Raw genomic sequence first — 24,100 nt, forward strand, 5'->3', positions numbered from 1 at the left:
CCACTACACACCAGGAACATAAATACTAACCCACTACACAGCAGGGACATAAATACTAACCCACTACACACCAGGAACATAAATACTAACCCACTACACAGCAGGGACATAAATACTAACCCACTACACACCAGGAACATAAATACCGACCCACTACACACCAGGAACATAAATACTGACCCACTACACACCAGGAACATAAATACTAACCCACTACACACCAGGAACATAAATACTAACCCACTACACACCAGGAACATCAATACTAACCCACTACACACCAGGAACATAAATACTAACCCACTACACACCAGGAACATAAATACTAACCCACTACACAGCAGGAACATAAATACTAACCCACTACACAGCAGGAACATAAATACTAACCCAAAACACATCAGGAACATAAATACTAACCCACTACACACCAGGAACATAAATACTAACCCACTACACACCAGGAACATAAATACTAACCCACTACACACCAGGGACATAAATACTAACCCACTACACACCAGGGACATAAATACTAACCCACTACACACCAGGGACATAAATACTAACCCACTACACACCAGGAACATAAATACTAACCCACTAGACACCAGGAACATAAATACTAACCCACTACACACCAGGAACATAAATACTAACCCAAAACACAACAGGAACATAAATACTAACCCACTACACACCAGGAACATAAATACTAACCCACTACACACCAGGAACATAAATACTAACCCAAAACACACCAGGAACATAAATACTAACCCACTACACACCAGGGACATAAATACTAACCCACTACACACCAGGGACATAAATACTAACCCACTACACACCAGGAACATAAATACTAACCCAAAACACAACAGGAACATAAATACTAACCCACTACACACCAGGAACATAAATACTAACCCACTACACACCAGGAACATAAATACTAACCCAAAACACACCAGGAACATAAATACTAACCCACTACACACCAGGGACATAAATACTAACCCACTACACACCAGGAACATAAATACTAACCCACTACACACCAGGAACATAAATACTAACCCACTACACACCAGGAACATAAATACTAACCCACTACACACCAGGAACATAAATACTAAACCACTACACAGCAGGAACATAAATACTAACCCAAAACACACCAGGAACATAAATACCAACCCACTACACACCAGGAACATAAATACTAACCCACTACACACCAGGAACATAAATACTAACCCAAAACACACCAGGAACATAAATACTAACCCACTACACACCAGGGACATAAATACTAACCCACTACACACCAGGAACATAAAGACTAACCCACTACACACCAGGAACATAAATACCAACCCACTACACACCAGGAACATAAATACAAACCCACTACACACCAGGAACATAAATAACATCCCACTACACACCAAGAACATAAATAACATCCCAATACAAACCAGGAACATAAATACTAACCCACTACACACCAGGAACATAAATACCAACCCACTACACACCAGGGACATAAATACTAACCCACTACACACCAGGAACATAAATACTAACCCACTACACACCAGGGACATAAATACGATACTAACCCCCTACACACCAGGAACATAAATACTAACCCAAAACACACCAGGAACATAAATACTAACCCACTACACACCAGGGACATAAATACTAACCCACTACACACCAGGAACATAAATACTAACCCACTACACACCAGGAACATAAATACTAACCCACTACACACCAGGAACATAAATACTAACCCACTACACACCAGGAACATAAATACTAAACCACTACACAGCAGGAACATAAATACTAACCCAAAACACACCAGGAACATAAATACCAACCCACTACACACCAGGAACATAAATACTAACCCACTACACACCAGGAACATAAATACTAACCCAAAACACACCAGGAACATAAATACTAACCCACTACACACCAGGGACATAAATACTAACCCACTACACACCAGGAACATAAAGACTAACCCACTACACACCAGGAACATAAATACCAACCCACTACACACCAGGAACATAAATACAAACCCACTACACACCAGGAACATAAATAACATCCCACTACACACCAAGAACATAAATAACATCCCAATACAAACCAGGAACATAAATACTAACCCACTACACACCAGGAACATAAATACCAACCCACTACACACCAGGGACATAAATACTAACCCACTACACACCAGGAACATAAATACTAACCCACTACACACCAGGGACATAAATACGATACTAACCCCCTACACACCAGGAACATAAATACTAACCCACTACACACCAGGAACATAAATACTAACCCACTACACACCATGGACATAAATACTAACCCACTACACACCAGGAACATAAATAACATCCCACTACACTTCGGGGACATAAATACTAACCCACTACACACCAGGAACATAAATACCAACCGACTACACACCAGGAACATAAATACTAACCCACTACACACCAGGAACATAAATACCAACCCACTACACACCAGGAACATAAATACCAACCCACTACACACCAGGAACATAAATACCAACCCACTACACACCAGAAACATAAATACTAACCCACTACACACCAGGGACATAAATACTAACCCACTACACACCAGGAACATAAATACCAACCCACTACACACCAGGAACATAAATACCAACCCACTACACACCAGGAACATAAATACTAACCCACTACACACCAGGAACATAAATACTAACCCACCACTACACACCAGGAACATAAATACCAACCCACTACACACCAGGAACATAAATACCAACCGACTACACACCAGGAACATAAATACTAACCCACTACACACCAGGGACATAAATACCAACTGACTACACACCAGGAACATAAATAACATCCCACTACACTTCGGGGACATAAATACTAACCCACTACACACCAGGAACATAAATATTAACCCACTACACACCAGGAACATAAATACTAACCCACTACACACCAGGGACATAAATACCAACCCACTACACACCAGGAACATAAATACTAACCCACTACACACCAGGAACATAAATACTAACCCTCTACACACCAGGAACATAAATACTAACCCACTACACACCAGGAACATAAATACTAACCCACTACACACCAGGAACATAAATACTAACCCACTACACACCAGGAACATAAATATTAACCCACTACACACCAGGGACATAAATACCAACCCACTACACACCAGGGACATAAATACTAACCCACTACACACCAGGAACATAAATACTAACCCCCTACACACCAGGAACATAAATACTAACCCACTACACACCAGGGACATAAATACTAACCCACCACTACACACCAGGAACATAAATACCAACCCACTACACACCAGGAACATAAATACCAACCCACTACACACCAGGAACATCAATACTAACCCACTACACACCAGGAACATAAATACTAACCCACTACACACCAGGAACATAAATACAAACCCACTACACACCAGGAACATAAATACCAACCCACTACACACCAGGGACATAAATACCAACCCACTACACACCAGGAACATAAATACTAACCCACTACACACCAGGAACATAAATAACATCCCACTACAAACCAGGAACATAAATACTAACCCACTACACACCAGGAACATAAATACAAACCCACTACACACCAGGAACATAAATAACATCCCACTACACTTCGGGGACATAAATACTAACCCACTACACACCAGGAACATAAATACTAACCCACTACACACCAGGGACATAAATACCAACCCACTACACACCAGGAACATAAATACTAACCCACTACACACCAGGGACATAAATACTAACCCACTACACACCAGGAACATCAATACTAACCCACTACACACCAGGGACATAAATACTAACCCACTACACACCAGGAACATAAATACAAACCCACTACACACCAGGAACATAAATACCAACCCACTACACACCAGGAACATAAATACCAACCCACTACACACCAGGAACATAAATACTAACCCACTACACACCAGGAACATAAATACTAACCCACTACACACCAGGAACATAAATACCAACCCACTACACACCATGGACATAAATACTAACCCACTACACACCAGGAACATAAATACTAACCCACTACACACCAGGAACATAAATACAAACCCACTACACACCAGGAACATAAATAACATCCCACTACACTTCGGGGACATAAATACTAACCCACTACACACCAGGAACATAAATACCAACCCACTACACACCAGGAACATAAATACTAACCCACTACACACCAGGAACATAAATACTAACCCACTACACACCAGGAACATCAATACTAACCCACTACACACCAGGAACATAAATACTAACCCACTACACACCAGGGACATAAATAACATCCCACTACACAGCAGGGATACAAATACCGACCCACTACACACCAGGGACATAAATACTAACCCACTACACACCAGGAACATAAATACCAACCCACTACACACCAGGAACATAAATACCAACCCACTACACACCAGGAACATCAATACTAACCCCCTACACACCAGGAACATAAATACCAACCCACTACACACCAGGAACATAAATACCAACCCACTACACACCAGGAACATAAATACCAACCCACTACACACCAGGAACATAAATACCAACCCACTACACACCAGGAACATCAATACTAACCCACTACACACCAAGAACATAAATACAAACCCACTACACACCAGGAACATCAATACTAACCGACTACACACCAGGAACATAAATACTAACCCACTACACACCAGGAACATAAATACCAACCCACTACACATCAGGAACATCAATACTAACCCACTACACACCAGGAACATAAATACTAACCCACTACACACCAGGAACATAAATAACATCCCACTACACAGCAGGGATACAAATACCGACCCACTACACACCAGGAACATAAATACCGACCCACTACTCACCAGGAACATAAATACAAACCCACTACACACCAGGAACATAAACACTAACCCCCTACACACCAGGAACATAAATACCAACCCACTACACACCAGGAACATAAATACAAACCCACTACACACCAGGAACATAAATAACATCCCACTACACACCAGGAACATAAATACTAACCCACTACACACCAGGAACATAAATAACATCCCACTACACAGCAGGGATACAAATACCGACCCACTACACACCAGGAACATAAATACTAACCCACTACACACCAGGAACATAAATACTAACCCACTACACACCAGGAACATAAATACTAACCCACTACACACCAGGAACATAAATACTAACCCACTACACACCAGGAACATAAATACCAACCCACTACACACCAGGGACATAAATACTAACCCACTACACAGCAGGGACATAAATACTAACCCACTACACACCAGGGACATAAATACGATACTAACCCCCTACACACCAGGAACATAAATACTAACCCACTACACACCAGGGACATAAATACAAACCCACTACACACCAGGGACATAAATACAAACCCACTACACACCAGGGACATAAATACTAACCCACTACACACCAGGGACATAAATACTAACCCACTACACACCAGGGACATAAATACAAACCCACTACACACCAGGGACATAAATACTAACCCACTACACACCAGGAACATCAATACTAACCCACTACACACCAGGAACATAAATACTAACCCACTACACACCAGGAACATAAATACCAACCCACTACACACCAGGGACATAAATACTAACCCACTACACACCAGGAACATAAATACTAACCCACTACACACCAGGAACATAAATACTAACCCACTACACACCAGGGACATAAATACTAACCCACTACACACCAGGAACATCAATAGTAACCCACTACACACCAGGAACATAAATACTAACCCACTACACACCAGGAACATAAATACTAACCCACTACACACCAGGAACATCAATACTAACCCACTACACACCAGGAACATAAATACTAACCCACTACACACCAGGAACATAAATACCAACCCACTACACACCAGGGACATAAATACTAACCCACTACACACCAGGAACATAAATACTAACCCACTACACACCAGGAACATAAATACTAACCCACTACACACCAGGAACATAAATACCAACCCACTACACACCAGGGACATAAATACTAACCCACTACACACCAGGAACAGAAATACTAACCCACTACACACCAGGAACATAAATACCAACCCACTACACACCAGGGACATAAATACCAACCCACTACACACCAGGGACATAAATACTAACCCACTACACACCAGGAACATAAATACTAACCCACTACACACCAGGAACATAAACACTAACCCACTACACACCAGGAACATAAATACCAACCCATTACACACCAGGAACATAAATACTAACCCACTACACACCAGGAACATAAATACCAACCCATTACACACCAGGAACATAAATACTAACCCACTACACACCAGGAACATAAACACTAACCCACTACACACCAGGAACATAAATACTAACCCACTACACACCAGGAACATAAATACTAACCCACTACACACCAGGAACATAAACACTAACCCACTACACACCAGAAATACAGTAGTATTACAAAACATCTTGTAAGTTGGGATATAAATTTTAACCTACGAGATACCAGGGACATTATTATAGAGCTAGATGATTTCAGCGTTATAAGTACTACCTAGCTTAATACTAACCGTATTATTAGTAAAGGGAGCATTAATAATGCGTTTCTTCCCACTGCGTTTTTTTGTGAACAGAAAATCCACTGCGCTTAATGGTTCAACCAAAGTGGGTGCGACTTCATGAAATCTCATGCCGGCCGTGACAACACTTCTTGTACTGTGCTTTTTGAAGGGTCCGGGCATCTTTAGCGCTATAGTCTTCTATGGGGAGTCTTAATACACAACGGTTAATTAAGTGGAGAATCCCAATGCTTCTGCATTAAAAAAATGAATCCAAAAAAATAAAAATTCCATCAAATCTGCTACAAAAAAAGGTAAGTAGGGACGCAAAATAATGTATATCAGCACATAATTGCAGAGAACAGGCAGCATTTTCAGACGTTAGTGTAATCATTGCCTCCGTTTTGCTGAAACTGAAGTTTAAGACATATGCTAATTAGGATGTTAGGAGCGGCCAAGAGGCTCCACCCACTAATATTCCATGGTCCCGCCTCCCTCACTGATTGACAGCCCTGGCAGTGCTCTCTCCAGGCAGGCGACAGCTGTCAATCATGGATGATCTCCTGGCCGCCCCCTGGGCCAGCAGCCTAATCAGGATATTTGACAAAACTTCAGTTTCTGCAGAACCGAGGCAGCGATTAGAAAACATAGAGTCCGATTCATCATGTATGGGCTTTTTTTTTTTAAGTCACTTTTCACTTTTAAGTCATCACTCAGATGATATCTGAGTGATGTGCGCTGTCTCACTTGCACCTATAGGCTTATATGGCCGAGACTCGGCCGAGGGTCTGTGACAATCGCAGCATGCGAGGAAAAAAACGCTGAAGTGGCTGCCCCAAAGAGGAACACTGGTCGGAGTGCTGTGCGATCTTGATCAGCCCCTGGCGAAGGCAACGTGCCGAAACGCGCGTCGGGTGTTTGGCGCTATTCCAGGAGACCAGGTGTACAATACTTTGCTCTGTAAGTTCTACTTTATGTTACTATAACCTTTTTTCACAGTTACGTGATTTCCCTGGTCTGTGAATTAGGTCTATGGTGACACTGACCTCTGGTGGTTGTTTGGTTCATTGCACTATTACTCTGTATTGTGATATATATTTTCTCACACTCTTGTGTTTTGCCATTGTTTGCACATGCACTCTATAATATGTTTACTTTAGTTATTGTATACTGTTTTAAATATTGACGCACTTATTTTTACACTTTTTTAGTGTCTTTATAAATACCTAATATTCACATGCAAATCTCAGTGTCTTCCGTGGCCATATATTCACTGTGACATTAATCGATTCTGGTTGCGTCTTTTTGTATATAAAATAATAATATTATGCAAATTACTTATTACAATTTTTTACTATATGTATTGATTTATGTGATCTTATTGTTTTTAAATCTGGTATTCAATAAAAAAAAATGTTTGATGAAATGAATTTTACAATATATTTTGGACTTTATGGTCGTTTTCTTTTGGTTTCTTGGTTTTATGCTATTGCATTAACGGCTGTCCTATTTAATATAAGAAGACCTCCCTAGTGATTCATATACATTTAGTCTCATATATCAAAGAGGGTATTCATATTCAATATTTTATGTTCCCTGGGAGGATTTCCCTGATTCTTGTTAATAAATGACGCCATAACTGTAGCACACAAGCACATCTGACGCCATAACTGCAGCCCCCCCTGCCCTTATAGCATATAGAAAAAAACGAAAATTTCCAGCTTGCTCTTGATAAAATACAAAATTTTAATCCAATAAATTAAAATGACAGTACAGGCTCCATGGACCCACCATAACCCCCAGAGGGTGAGCGACGCGTTTCGACTGACAAGCAGTCTTTATCCAAGCTAATTTTCCCTATACAGACACCGTTATTTAAGGACCTGACAACCAATAAGGATGCCGTGTGAAAATCACATGGCATGATCAATCAACAGGTCCTAAGGAAGTATGTGTCATTGAAGCACAACTACAACAATTAAAATACAAGAATTGCAAAAGAATTTTACATATATGTGCAAAAATAAACATGAGAAATAATATACAAATATACAAGACAAAACATGATCCAAACTATATGATATATATACAAAATTGGAAAAAGACGGATATCAGTAATGAAACATAATCTCATTTCTGCGGTTGAGTCCGTCAGGGAATCTTGTGCCCAGCATGAAGATCCAATACGCCTCCCGGGTAAGTAACGTTCTATGTAAGTCACCTCCACGATGAGATCTATTCACCCTTTCAATGCCAGAGACTCTAAAGGATGAAATATCCCGTGAATGATGATCTATAAAATGCTTAGCTGCAGAAGAAATATTACGAGTAAAATTTCTTTCATTAGAGATATCGTGCAAATGCTCTGAAATCCGATTTTTTAGCTTACGAATAGTGCAACCAACATAAGACTTATTACAAGCAGCACAATGCAATGTTGTAGCTAGGAGAGCACCCACCCTTGGGAACATTTTATCACCTAGTTTGTTTATTTCTGAGAAACCGCAACCTACATGGTTAAATTGTAAGGGTAGCTATAAATGCAATGTCCGCAATTGTTCCACCTGCAGACATGTAATTACTACCAAATCCTTTACTGATCATACGGGTTCTAGCGTTTTTCATATAAATAAATTTATCAACTGTAATACCCGGTATGTAATATATAAAATTGATTGTGCTGCTTGTAATAAGTCTTATGTTGGTTGCACTATTCGTAAGCTAAAAAATCGGATTTCAGAGCATTTGCACGATATCTCTAATGAAAGAAATTTTACTCGTAATATTTCTTCTGCAGCTAAGCATTTTATAGATCATCATTCACGGGATATTTCATCCTTTAGAGTCTCTGGCATTGAAAGGGTGAATAGATCTCATCGTGGAGGTGACTTACATAGAACGTTACTTACCCGGGAGGCGTATTGGATCTTCATGCTGGGCACAAGATTCCCTGACGGACTCAACCGCAGAAATGAGATTATGTTTCATTACTGATATCCGTCTTTTTCCAATTTTGTATATATATCATATAGTTTGGATGTTTCGTCTTGTATATTTGTATATTATTTCTCATGTTTATTTTTGCACATATATGTAAAATTCTTTTGCAATTCTTGTATTTTAATTGTTGTAGTTGTGCTTCAATGACACATACTTCCTTAGGACCTGTTGATTGATCATGCCATGTGATTTTCACACGGCATCCTTATTGGTTGTCAGGTCCTTAAATAACGGTGTCTGTATAGGGAAAATTAGCTTGGATAAAGACTGCTTGTCAGTCGAAACGCGTCGCTCACCCTCTGGGGGTTATGGTGGGTCCATGGAGCCTGTACTGTCATTTTAATTTATTGGATTAAAATTTTGTATTTTATCAAGAGCAAGCTGGAAATTTTCGTTTTTTTCTATTTATCTACGCTCCATTGGGACTGCTTCCGTGCTTCTCTCCAGGATCAGTGGGCTGGCTCCTCAACCTTTTTTCTTTTCATGTGATGCCAATTGCCGTGCACCTGATCTAGACTATTTGGCTTTCCATTGTTGGACTCACCACCCCATAATTCTATGAGGGTAACGTACATCCTTGAATTTCATTCACTGTTGTTTTGTTGTGTTTTTCTCATTATTTTTACAATTATTATTTTTTCAAATTTTTGTAACATGACGGAAAATATAAGGAATCGTGCTCAAAAGGCTGCACAAGTATTTTCTGATGTGCCACACTCCAATAGTGACTCTGCTGATGTTACAGACATTTTTACTCGGTTACAAAAATCCATGATTCAAGAAACTAAGGTTTGGTGGGATTTAACTACGTTGCAAAATTATGTCTCAAAGGACATGATTCCTAGAGGCTTACGAATAAAGAAAAAATCCACCACAAACTTTAGTGAAACATTCTCAAGTGATTGGAATCTAATTCTAAGCACATGTTCACTCAACTTAATGCGTTTGATTATCAAGCATGAAGAGTTGAAGTTATCTGATATACAAAAAGACATTGACAGTGCTAAAATGGAACTTAACTCATTTAATATTGTATTGGATGAAAACATTTGTTTCAAAAAAATCCAAGATGAATTAGTCAAACTTGAAGACGATATCATGCTCAGAAAAAAGCGGAAATTTCAACGGGACTTGGAAGACTATACATCGAATAAAGTCTATGAATGGGATTCCTTTTCCAGAACTCCTAAATCTATTTTGAGACAAAGCAATTATAAAAGGAGGTATTCTAGGAGAAATGTCAGTTTCAGTTCCCATGAAGGAGATTCTGGCGATAATGGTTTTAATGTGTCAGATGTGTCTCTAAATGATTCTGCTGCATGCAATTCTACTAAAAATAAGATCATTACAAAAAACGCAAAAGGCGTGGCGGCCGGAAACATAGAAGGCAGTTCTGGCATGCAAACACGCCAAAAGAAATTCACACCGAAGTAAATTCCCTGAATGTACTAAATCTTTCTTCCCGTGATTTTTCGGATGAGCAGTTAAAATTGTTGTCTTACGGACTTAATTTTGTTCCAGATCATAATTTTAATTTATTTTCAACTTTATTAGACATCAATAAATTCGTCCGGAATCTTACGGTAAAAAAACACTTTTGGGCTGACAATTCAGATATTTGTGACAACCAGGATTGTATTGTAAAAAATGAATTTCATTCTCTTGATTTTCAGGAACAACGGACTTTATTAACATTGCAGGAATTGCAGGATCGTGATATTAGCTCCAATCCTCTTATCAATCAATCCAATCATTTGAAACTAAAAAATCCCTTTTTTTACCCGATTCAATCTAGGGCTGATTGCATGAATCGCTTTCAAGAGGTTCTTGAACGGGAACTTAAACAACTGAAACATGGAGAACCGGCATTTAGTACATCCAATCTGACATCAAAACAAAGATGTATCATTAAACAGATACAGGATATGAAAGACATTACCATAAAAATGAGTGATAAAGGAGGAGTAGTAGTTATTATGGACTCTTCTGAATATGAACATGCCATTATGGACTTACTATCAGACACTACCACCTATAGTAAATTAAAATCTGATCCCACAATTAATTTTAAAAAGAAAATGGATGACATAATACAGGATGGTTTATCTCTTGGTGTTATATCTAGAAAACAGGCGGATTTTTTAACAATTTTATGCCCTGTAACTCCAATAATGCACGGTTTGCCCAAAATTCATAAACATCAAGATTTTCCCCCAATGCGTCCGATAATTTCCAGTATAGGATCCATAAATGAACGCATGGGTCAGTGGTTAGATTCTCTATTACAACCACTAGTTCTAAGACTACCAGGGCACATCAGAGATACCGGTGACATAATTGACATCATGTCTCATAAAACTTGGCTATCTGATTTTTCATGGCTTAGCTGCGACGTAGTTTCTTTATATACGTGCATCCCACATAATTTAGCACTTCAAGCGTTGGAATTTCATTTAAATTCATACAGTCATTATTCACAGGATTTAATTCAATATATGTTGCAGGTGACGTTTTTTCTGTTAACTCACAACTTTTTTTCGTTTAATTCTGTTTATTATTTGCAGTGTGCCGGAGTCGCAATGGGGGCTAAGTTTTCACCTTCTTTGGCAAATTTGGTTATGGCGTATTGGGAACATCATTTTTTATTTTCCCATTCCAATCATTTTTCTTCCCATATATTCTGGTATGGCAGATACATCGACGACACACTCATCATTTGGAGGGGCGATGTATCTGTCATACCAGAATTTATCTCATACATTAACAATAATGAGTTCAATATTAAATTTACTTTTGTTCATGATTTATTCAAAATTTCATTTCTTGATTTAGAACTCACGGGAGTGGCGAATGAATTGATTTCTACCCAGACTTATTTCAAACCATTGGCAGGGAATTCTATATTGCACGCCAAAAGTAGCCATCCCAAACACACTGTTCGATCGGTTCCGGTTGGTGAGTTCATCAGATTAAAGAGGAATAGTAACAATAACAATTTTTTCAAACAGGACATTGCCAGGTCTTGTGCTAAATTTAATAAAAGAGGTTATCCCAATTGGATGCTCAACAGAGCTTTCAACATTGCATCTCCCATTATTCATTCGAATTCTGATAGCATTGATAGCTCGGGAAAAACAAAAAATACTAATTCAAATAAAAATATTTCATCCAGTTCTGAATTGGTCAATAATCAAAGGAGTGATAAACCATTTGTTTGTTTACAATATAGTCCACAATTTTATAATATTAAAGCTCTTATTAACAAATTCATTCCAATTCTATATGAAGATCCAATTTTATTTAAAATTTTACAAGGTGGATGCAATGTTGTAGCTAGGAGAGCACCCACCCTTGGGAACATTTTATCACCTAGTTTGTTTATTTCTGAGAAACCGCAACCTACATGGTTAAATTGTAAGGGTAGCTATAAATGCAATGTCCGCAATTGTTCCACCTGCAGACATGTAATTACTACCAAATCCTTTACTGATCATACGGGTTCTAGCGTTTTTCATATAAATAAATTTATCAACTGTAATACCCGGTATGTAATATATAAAATTGATTGTGCTGCTTGTAATAAGTCTTATGTTGGTTGCACTATTCGTAAGCTAAAAAATCGGATTTCAGAGCATTTGCACGATATCTCTAATGAAAGAAATTTTACTCGTAATATTTCTTCTGCAGCTAAGCATTTTATAGATCATCATTCACGGGATATTTCATCCTTTAGAGTCTCTGGCATTGAAAGGGTGAATAGATCTCATCGTGGAGGTGACTTACATAGAACGTTACTTACCCGGGAGGCGTATTGGATCTTCATGCTGGGCACAAGATTCCCTGACGGACTCAACCGCAGAAATGAGATTATGTTTCATTACTGATATCCGTCTTTTTCCAATTTTGTATATATATCATATAGTTTGGATGTTTCGTCTTGTATATTTGTATATTATTTCTCATGTTTATTTTTGCACATATATGTAAAATTCTTTTGCAATTCTTGTATTTTAATTGTTGTAGTTGTGCTTCAATGACACATACTTCCTTAGGACCTGTTGATTGATCATGCCATGTGATTTTCACACGGCATCCTTATTGGTTGTCAGGTCCTTAAATAACGGTGTCTGTATAGGGAAAATTAGCTTGGATAAAGACTGCTTGTCAGTCGAAACGCGTCGCTCACCCTCTGGGGGTTATGGTGGGTCCATGGAGCCTGTACTGTCATTTTAATTTATTGGATTAAAATTTTGTATTTTATCAAGAGCAAGCTGGAAATTTTCGTTTTTTTCTATTTATCTACGCTCCATTGGGACTGCTTCCGTGCTTCTCTCCAGGATCAGTGGGCTGGCTCCTCAACCTTTTTTCTTTTCTTATAGCATATACCTTAACATGTGTTTACAGGAGACAGCCCTGGTGACCATAGTTTAGTTGCAGGATCTTTCCACACTGATACCAAGTCCCAAAGATCGTGTCATCGCCCTGTCCCCACCCTTAGAGACGCTAGCCCCGCCGACAGGCACGGACTGGGGCTGAAATTCAGTCCTGGCCTATGAAATCACACAGGTCCATGTTGTCCCCGTCCCCAAGCACCAGATGGGATGTATCACTAATATTACCCTGGATGGAGGAAAGGAAGATTTACTACAGGACCGATATTTCTAATGATACCAGTGGCCTGCTGGGGTAAGGGACGGAGTCAGCGACTTTGTGCTCCATCACAACTCTTACAGTATGGGTGTCTAGAGAACACCGATTCTGATAACAACGTAGCAGACAAGGCGGCCCACGACCAGACAGGCCCTTCTGGCATTTGCCATAATTGCCAGATGGCCAGTCCGGCCCTGTCCGCCGATAATGTCCCTCGACGTCTGCTTGTGCAGGGCCATGCTCAGACTTGATCGGATGAGTGTTTCACACTCCATCTGTTGTGCTGTTACGTTGCGGTGAGTTGAGACATTAGGAAATTAATTAGAAGACAATTTTCAACCTAAAAGCTAACGATCTCCTGCCTCACCTCCGCCAGTCCGGGCGGCCGGCATCACAGCTCTTTATACAGACAATGACCACTTGTGTTCTTGGAGTATCGGACCCTCTTGTCTTTCTCTAAAGCAATAATGGCCGCCAGCGGTGACCGGAGAGGCGGCTTCTCCACAGGGGTTCCATTCATGAGAAAAGCCAATCGCCCGACACTTACTGCATTATCCTGAGCAAACCGCAGGATCTCGTCGAAAGTCACAAAACTGTCGTTCGCTCTCACGGCGTCTTTCTCCATGTAACCGAGGTGAATGTCCGTCGCCACAAGGATCTTAAACGTGTCCTCGTCATCGCTGAGAGAAAGACAGAGGCGAGAACAATGAGAGACGGCGAAATTGTTACCAGCGCGGTCATAACAGAGTCCTGCCATGTATACCGCATATGTAAATCAAGCTGAAAGTGCACTGGGGGTGTGGCTTCAACGGACACGCCCCCAGTGCACTTACAGTCTGATTTGCATATGCCTCTTAGTGTAGATTTCTTATAACTGGCACATTAGAATTCTCTGAAAAAGTGCCGACACGTTCCATTATATGATTGTCGGGTGTCTCTAGTGACTTCAGGGGGGCTATTTCCCCTTTAACTGGGACTCCTATGCATGACCCAGTCACAGTGGAAAAGAGAACAAAGTCCCCCAAAGATTCTATATAACGCTTTGGGGGAGACAGATAAAAAAGAAATAAATGTGCACAGACATTATATCAAAACTAAAATTCTACACTTGTTAGGCACCTGCCCAAGCGTAATAATCGGAAGCATTAATGTACTGAGTTTCAGAGGAAGAATACAGTCTAATGAAATAATAATAATCCCCAACTCAAAAAAGAGCTTTATATACCATATTTGTGCAAAAAAACATAAGAAGTTATTTTATTTACCCCTCCTTTCACCACTCCAAACAGCAAAAAATTAGAAAAAAAATAATAATAAAAATAATTTCTTGACCATGAAAACACAGAACATCAATATCCGGAGCTAGCTCCCCTTCTTTTTGCTAAATGTCACAGATAGGAAAGTTAGAATGTCACTAGTAGAGAAAAAAGAACAGACCAAACTTAGCACAAGGTACTAGTAGCTTTCCTTAGCTCTCTATGCGCCCTCTGCTGGCAAAATGGGGTAAATGTTAAAGCCTTTATAATTATTGAAAACAATTAGTACATAAGAAGTGGTATTACAGTCATATTCTTGTACATAGGAGCAGTATTATAGTAGATATATTCTTGTATATAGGAGCAGTATTATAGTAGATATATTCTTGTACATAGGAACAGTATTATAGTAGTTGTATTCTTGTACATAGGAGCAGCATTATAGTAGTTATATTCTTGTACATAGGAACAGTATTATAGTAGATATATTCTTGTACATAGGAACAGTATTATAGTAGATATATTCTTGTACATAGGAGCAGTATTATTGTAGTTATATTCTTGTATATAGGGGCAGTATTATAGTAGTTATATTCTTATACGTAGGGGCAGTATTATAGTAGTTATATTCTTGTACATAGGAGCAGTATTATAGTAGTTATATTCTTGTACATAGGAACAGTATTATAGTAGTTGTATTCTTGTACATAGGGGCAGTATTATAGTAGTTATATTCTTGTACATAGGAACAGTATTATAGTAGTTGTATTCTTGTATATAGGAGCAGTATATAGTAGTTATATTCTTGTACATAGGGGCAGTATTATAGTAGTTATATTCTTGTACATAGGAGCAGTATTATAGTAGTTATATTCTTGTATATAGTGGCAGTATTATAGTAGTTATATACTTGCACATAGGGGGCAGTATTATAGTAGTTATATTCTTGAATATAGGAGCAGTATTATAGTAGTTATATTCTTGTACATAGGGGCAGTATTATAGTAGTTATATTCTTGTACATAGGAGCAGTATTATAGTACTTATATTCTTGTACATAGGAGCAGTATTATAGTAGTTATATTCTTGTACATAGGGGCAGTATTGTAGTAGTTATATTCTTGCACATAGGGGGCAGTATTATAGTAGTTATATTCTTGTATATAGGAGCAGTATTATAGTAGTTATATTCTTGTACATAGGAGCAGTATTATAGTAGATATATTCTTGTACATAGGAGCAGTATTATAGTAGATATATTCTTGTACATAGGAACAGTATTATAGTAGATATATTCTTGTACATAGGAGCAGTATTATAGTAGTTATATTCTTGTATATAGCGGCAGTATTATAGTAGTTATATTCTTGTACATAGGAGCAGTATTATAGTAGTTATATTCTTGTACATAGAGGCAGTATTATAGAAGTTATATGCTTGTACATAGGAGCAGTATTATAGTAGTTGTATTCTTGTACATAGGAGCAGCATTATAGTAGTTATATTCTTGTACATAGAGGCAGTATTATAGTAGTTATATTCTTGTACATAGGAGCAGTATTATAGTAGTTATATTCTTGTACATAGGGGGCAGTATTATAGTAGTTATATTCTTGTACATAGGAGCAGTATTATAGTAGTTATATTCTTGTACATAGGGGGCAGTATTATAGTAGTTATATTATTGTACATAGGGGGCAGTATTATAGTAGTTATATTCTTGTACATAGGAACAGTATTATAGTAGTTGTATTCTTGTACATAGGGGCAGTATTATAGTAGTTATATTCTTGTACATAGGAACAGTATTATAGTAGTTGTATTCTTGTACATAGGGGCAGTATTATAGTAGTTATATTCTTGTACATAGGAACAGTATTATAGTAGTTGTATTCTTGTACATAGGGGCAGTATTATAGTAGTTATATTCTTGTACATAGGAGCAGTATTATAGTAGTTATATTCTTGTACATAAGTTATATTCTTGTACATAGGGGCAGTATTATAGTAGTTATATTCTTGTACATAGGAGCAGTATTATAGTAGATATATTCTTGTACATAGGAGCAGTATTATAGTAGTTATATTCTTATACATAGGGGTAGTATTATAGTAGTTATATTCTTGTACATAGGGGCAGTATTATAGTAGTTATATTCTGGTACATAGGAGCAGTATTATAGTAGTTATATTCTTGTACATAGGGGCAGTATTACAGTACTTATATTCTTGTATATAGGAGCAGTATTATAGTAGTTATATTCTTGTACATAGGGGGCAGTATTATAGTAGTTATATTCTTGTACACAGGGGCAGTATTATAGTAGTTATATTCTGGTACATAGGGACAGTATTATAGTAGTTATATTCTTGTACATAGGGGCAGTATTACAGTACTTATATTCTTGTATATAGGAGCAGTATTATAGTAGTTATATTCTTGTACATAGGGGGCAGTATTATAGTAGTTATATTCTTGTACATAGGGGCAGTATTATAGTAGTTGTATTCTTGTACATAGGAGCAGTATTATAGTAGTTATATTCTTGTACATAGGAACAGTATTATAGTAGTTGTATTCTTGTACATAGGGGCAGTATTATAGTAGTTATATTCTTGTACATAGGAGCAGTATTATAGTAGTTATATTCTTGTACATAAGTTATATTCTTGTACATAGGGGCAGTATTATAGTAGTTATATTCTTGTACATAGGAGCAGTATTATAGTAGTTATATTCTTATACATAGGGGTAGTATTATAGTAGTTATATTCTTGTACATAGGGGCAGTATTATAGTAGTTATATTCTGGTACATAGGAGCAGTATTATAGTAGTTATATTCTTGTACATAGGGGCAGTATTACAGTACTTATATTCTTGTATATAGGAGCAGTATTATAGTAGTTATATTCTTGTACATAGGGGGCAGTATTATAGTAGTTATATTCTTGTACATAGGGGCAGTATTATAGTAGTTATATTCTGGTACATAGGGACAGTATTATAGTAGTTATATTCTAGTACATAGGAGCAGTATTATAGTAGTTATATTCTTGTACATAGGGGCAGTATTATAGTAGATATATTCTTGTACATAGGAACAGTATTATAGTAGTTGTATTCTTGTACATAGGAGCAGCATTATAGTAGTTATATTCTTGTACATAGGGGGCAGTATTATAGTAGTTATATTCTTGTATATAGGAGCAGTATTATAGTAGTTATATTCTTGTACATAGGAGCAGTATTATAGTAGTTATATTCTTGTACATAGGGGGCAGTATTATAGTAGTTATATTCTTGTACATAGGAGCAGTATTATAGTAGTTATATTCTTGTACATAGGAACAGTATTATAGTAGTTGTATTCTTGTACATAGGGGCAGTATTATAGTAGTTATATTCTTGTACATAGGAGCAGTATTATAGTAGTTATATTCTTGTACATAGGAGCAGTATTATAGTAGATATATTCTTGTATATAGGAGCAGTATTATAGTAGTTATATTCTTGTACATAGGAGCAGTATTATAGTAGTTATATTCTTGTACATAGGGGGCAGTATTATAGTAGTTATATTCTTGTACATAGGAGCAGTATTATAGTAGTTATATTCTTGTACATAAGTTATATTCTTGTACATAGGGGCAGTATTATAGTAGTTATATTCTTGTACATAGGAGCAGTATTATAGTAGATATATTCTTGTACATAGGAGCAGTATTATAGTAGTTATATTCTTATACATAGGGGTAGTATTATAGTAGTTATATTCTTGTACATAGGGGCAGTATTATAGTAGTTATATTCTGGTACATAGGAGCAGTATTATAGTAGTTATATTCTTGTACATAGGGGCAGTATTACAGTACTTATATTCTTGTATATAGGAGCAGTATTATAGTAGTTATATTCTTGTACATAGGGGGCAGTATTATAGTAGTTATATTCTTGTACATAGGGGCAGTATTATAGTAGTTATATTCTGGTACATAGGGACAGTATTATAGTAGTTATATTCTAGTACATAGGAGCAGTATTATAGTAGTTATATTCTTGTACATAGGGGCAGTATTATAGTAGATATATTCTTGTACATAGGAACAGTATTATAGTAGTTGTATTCTTGTACATAGGAGCAGCATTATAGTAGTTATATTCTTGTACATAGGGGGCAGTATTATAGTAGTTATATTCTTGTATATAGGAGCAGTATTATAGTAGTTATATTCTTGTACATAGGAGCAGTATTATAGTAGTTATATTCTTGTACATAGGGGGCAGTATTATAGTAGTTATATTCTTGTACATAGGAGCAGTATTATAGTAGTTATATTCTTGTACATAAGTTATATTCTTGTACATAGGGGCAGTATTATAGTAGTTATATTCTTGTACATAGGAGCAGTATTATAGTAGATATATTGTTGTACATAGGAGCAGTATTATAGTAGTTATATTCTTATACATAGGGGTAGTATTATAGTAGTTATATTCTTGTACATAGGGGCAGTAATATAGTAGTTATATTCTGGTACATAGGAGCAGTATTATAGTAGTTATATTCTTGTACATAGGGGCAGTATTACAGTACTTATATTCTTGTATATAGGAGCAGTATTATAGTAGTTATATTCTTGTACATAGGTGGCAGTATTATAGTAGTTATATTCTTGTACATAGGGGCAGTATTATAGTAGTTATATTCTGGTACATAGGGACAGTATTATAGTAGTTATATTCTAGTACATAGGAACAGTATTATAGTAGTTATATTCTTGTACATAGGGGCAGTATTATAGTAGATATATTCTTGTACATAGGAACAGTATTATAGTAGTTATATTCTGGTACATAGGGGCAGTATTATAGTAGTTATATTCTTGTACATAGTAGCAGTATTATAGTAGTTATATTCTTGTACATAGGAGCAGCATTATAGTAGTTATATTCTTGTACATAGGGGGCAGTATTATAGTAGTTATATTATTGTACATAGGGGCAGTATTATAGTAGTTATATTCTTATACGTAGGGGCAGTATTATATTAGTTATATTCTTGTACATAGGAGCAGTATTATAGTAGTTATATTCTTGTACATAGGGGCAGTATTATAGTAGTTGTATTCTTGTACATAGGAGCAGTATTATAGTAGATATATTCTTGTACATAGGAACAGTATTATAGTAGTTGTATTCTTGTACATAGGAGCAGTATTATAGTAGTTATATTCTTGTACATAGGAACAGTATTATAGTAGTTGTATTCTTGTACATAGGAGCAGCATTATAGTAGTTATATTCTTGTACATAGGGGGCAGTATTATAGTAGTTATATTATTGTACATAGGGGCAGTATTATAGTAGTTATATTCTTATACGTAGGGGCAGTATTATATTAGTTATATTCTTGTACATAGGGGCAGTATTATAGTAGTTATATTCTTGTACATAGGGGCAGTATTATAGTAGTTGTATTCTTGTACATAGAAGCAGTATTATAGTAGATATATTCTTGTACATAGGAACAGTATTATAGTAGTTGTATTCTTGTACATAGGAGCAGTATTATAGTAGTTATATTCTTGTATATAGGAATAGTATTATAGTAGTTATATTCTTGTACATAGGGGCAGTATTATAGTAGTTATATTCTTGTATATAGGGGGCAGTATTATAGTAGTTATATTCTTGTATATAGGAGCAGTATTATAGTAGTTATATTCTTGTACATAGGGGCAGTATTATAGTAGTTATATTCTTGTATATAGGAGCAGTATTATAGTAGTTATATTCTTGTATATAGGAGCAGTATTATAGTAGTTATATTCTTGTACATAGGAGCAGTATTATAGTAGTTATATTCTTATACATAGGGGCAGTATTATAGTAGTTATATTCTTGTATATAGGAGCAGTATTATACTAGTTATATTCTTGTACATAGGGGGCAGTATTATAGTAGTTATATTCTTGCATATAGGGGCAGTATTATAGTAGTTATATTCTTGTACATAGGGGCAGTATTATAGTAGTTGTATTCTTGTACATAGGGGCAGTATTATAGTAGTTATATTCTTGTATATAGGAGCAGTATTATAGTAGTTATATTCTTGTATATAGGGGCAGTATTATAGTAGTTATATTCCTGTATATAGGAGCAGTATTATAGTAGTTATATTCTTGTATATAGGAGCAGTATTATAGTAGTTATATTCTTGTACATAGGAGCAGTATTATAGTAGTTATATTCTTATACATAGGGGCAGTATTATAGTAGTTATATTTTTGTATATAGGAGCAGTATTATACTAGTTATATTCTTGTACATAGGGGGCAGTATTATAGTAGTTATATTCTTGCATATAGGGGCAGTATTATAGTAGTTATATTCTTGTACATAGGGGCAGTATTATAGTAGTTGTATTCTTGTACATAGGGGCAGTATTATAGTAGTTATATTCTTGTATATAGGAGCAGTATTATAGTAGTTATATTCTTGTATATAGGGGCAATATTATGGTAGTTATATTCTTGTATATAGGGGCAGTATTATAGTAGTTGTATTCTTATACATAGGGGCAGTATTATAGTAGTTATATTCTTGTATATAGGAGCAGTATTATAGTAGTTATATTCTTGTATATAGGGGCAATATTATAGTAGTTATATTCTTGTATATAGGAGCAGTATTATACTAGTTATATTCTTGTATAAAGGGGCAGTATTATAGTAGTTGTATTCTTATACATAGGGGCAGTATTATAGTAGTTATATTCTTGTATATAGGAGCAGTATTATAGTAGTTATATTCTTGTATATAGGGGCAATATTATAGTAGTTATATTCTTGTATATAGGGGCAATATTATAGTAGTTATATTCTTGTATATAGGGGCAGTATTATAGTAAGTTATATTCTTGTATATAGGAGCAGTATTATACTAGTTATATTCTTGTATAAAGGGGCAGTATTATAGTAGTTATATTCTTGCATATAGGGGCAGTATTATAGTAGTTATATTCTTGTACATAGGGGCAGTATTATAGTAGTTATATTCTTGTACATAGGGGGCAGTATTATAGTAGTTATATTCTTGTACATAGGAGGCAGTATTATAGTAGTTATATTCTTGTATATAGGGGAATTATAGTAGTTATATTCTAGTACATAGGGGCAGTATTATAGTAGTTATATTCTTGTACATAGGAGCAGTATTATAGTAGTTATATTCTTGTACATAGGGGCAGTATTATAGTAGTTATATTCTAGTACATAGGGGCAGTATTATAGTAGTTATATTCTTGTACATAGGAGCAGTATTATAGTAGTTATATTCTTGTACATAGGAGGCAGTATTATAGTAGTTATATTCTTGTATAGGAGTAGTATTATAGTAGTTATATTCTTGTACATAGGGGCAATATTATAGTAGTTATATTCTTGTATATAGGGGCAGTATTATAGTAAGTTATATTCTTGTATATAGGAGCAGTATTATACTAGTTATATTCTTGTATAAAGGGGCAGTATTATAGTAGTTATATTCTTGCATATAGGGGCAGTATTATAGTAGTTATATTCTTGTACATAGGGGCAGTATTATAGTAGTTATATTCTTGTACATAGGGGGCAGTATTATAGTAGTTATATTCTTGTACATAGGAGGCAGTATTATAGTAGTTATATTCTTGTATATAGGGGAATTATAGTAGTTATATTCTAGTACATAGGGGCAGTATTATAGTAGTTATATTCTTGTACATAGGAGCAGTATTATAGTAGTTATATTCTTGTACATAGGGGCAGTATTATAGTAGTTATATTCTAGTACATAGGGGCAGTATTATAGTAGTTATATTCTTGTACATAGGAGCAGTATTATAGTAGTTATATTCTTGTACATAGGAGGCAGTATTATAGTAGTTATATTCTTGTATAGTAGTAGTATTATAGTAGTTATATTCTTGTACATAGGGGCAGTATTATAGTAGTTATATTCTTGTATATAGGGGCAGTATTATAGTAGTGATATTCTTGTATATAGGGGCAGTATTATAGCAGTTATATTCTTGTACATAGGGAACAATTTAATAGTTTACAACATAATATATAAATGAATGAGATTACTTACACACTGTTACCAGAGGAGCTCATTTCTATACGTTAATTTAGTCAGGATATTACAATTCTCAGAAGTAATGCGCAAATTGCCCAAAGCCTGTAAGAGAAATAGAAAGAATCATAATTTTTCAGTATTATTGTCTTCTCCAGCATAAATGTCGTCTTGTGCCTCATAAACAATATGCAGTGATGAAGGAAGAGTTACAGCTCTACAGTGATGTAAAGTGCA

At 36.2% G+C, this 24,100-nt stretch overlaps 1 protein-coding gene across 1 annotated transcript in view; it reads right to left on the minus strand.

Moving 5' to 3' along the window:
* Window positions 1–24,100, minus strand: part of MRE11 (MRE11 double strand break repair nuclease) — a 295,853-nt gene that overhangs the window by 266,125 nt on the left and 5,628 nt on the right. The window contains exons 2-3 of the mRNA XM_077298437.1: window positions 23,882–23,968; window positions 15,037–15,169 (exon numbers count right to left, since the gene is read on the minus strand). Coding sequence (XP_077154552.1) covers window positions 15,037–15,169; window positions 23,882–23,904 — 156 coding nt within the window. The 5' untranslated portion in view covers window positions 23,905–23,968. The remainder of the gene's footprint in view (window positions 1–15,036; window positions 15,170–23,881; window positions 23,969–24,100) is intronic.

Source organism: Ranitomeya variabilis, chromosome 3, assembly GCF_051348905.1.
Source record: "Ranitomeya variabilis isolate aRanVar5 chromosome 3, aRanVar5.hap1, whole genome shotgun sequence".
NCBI lineage: Eukaryota > Metazoa > Chordata > Amphibia > Anura > Dendrobatidae > Ranitomeya > Ranitomeya variabilis.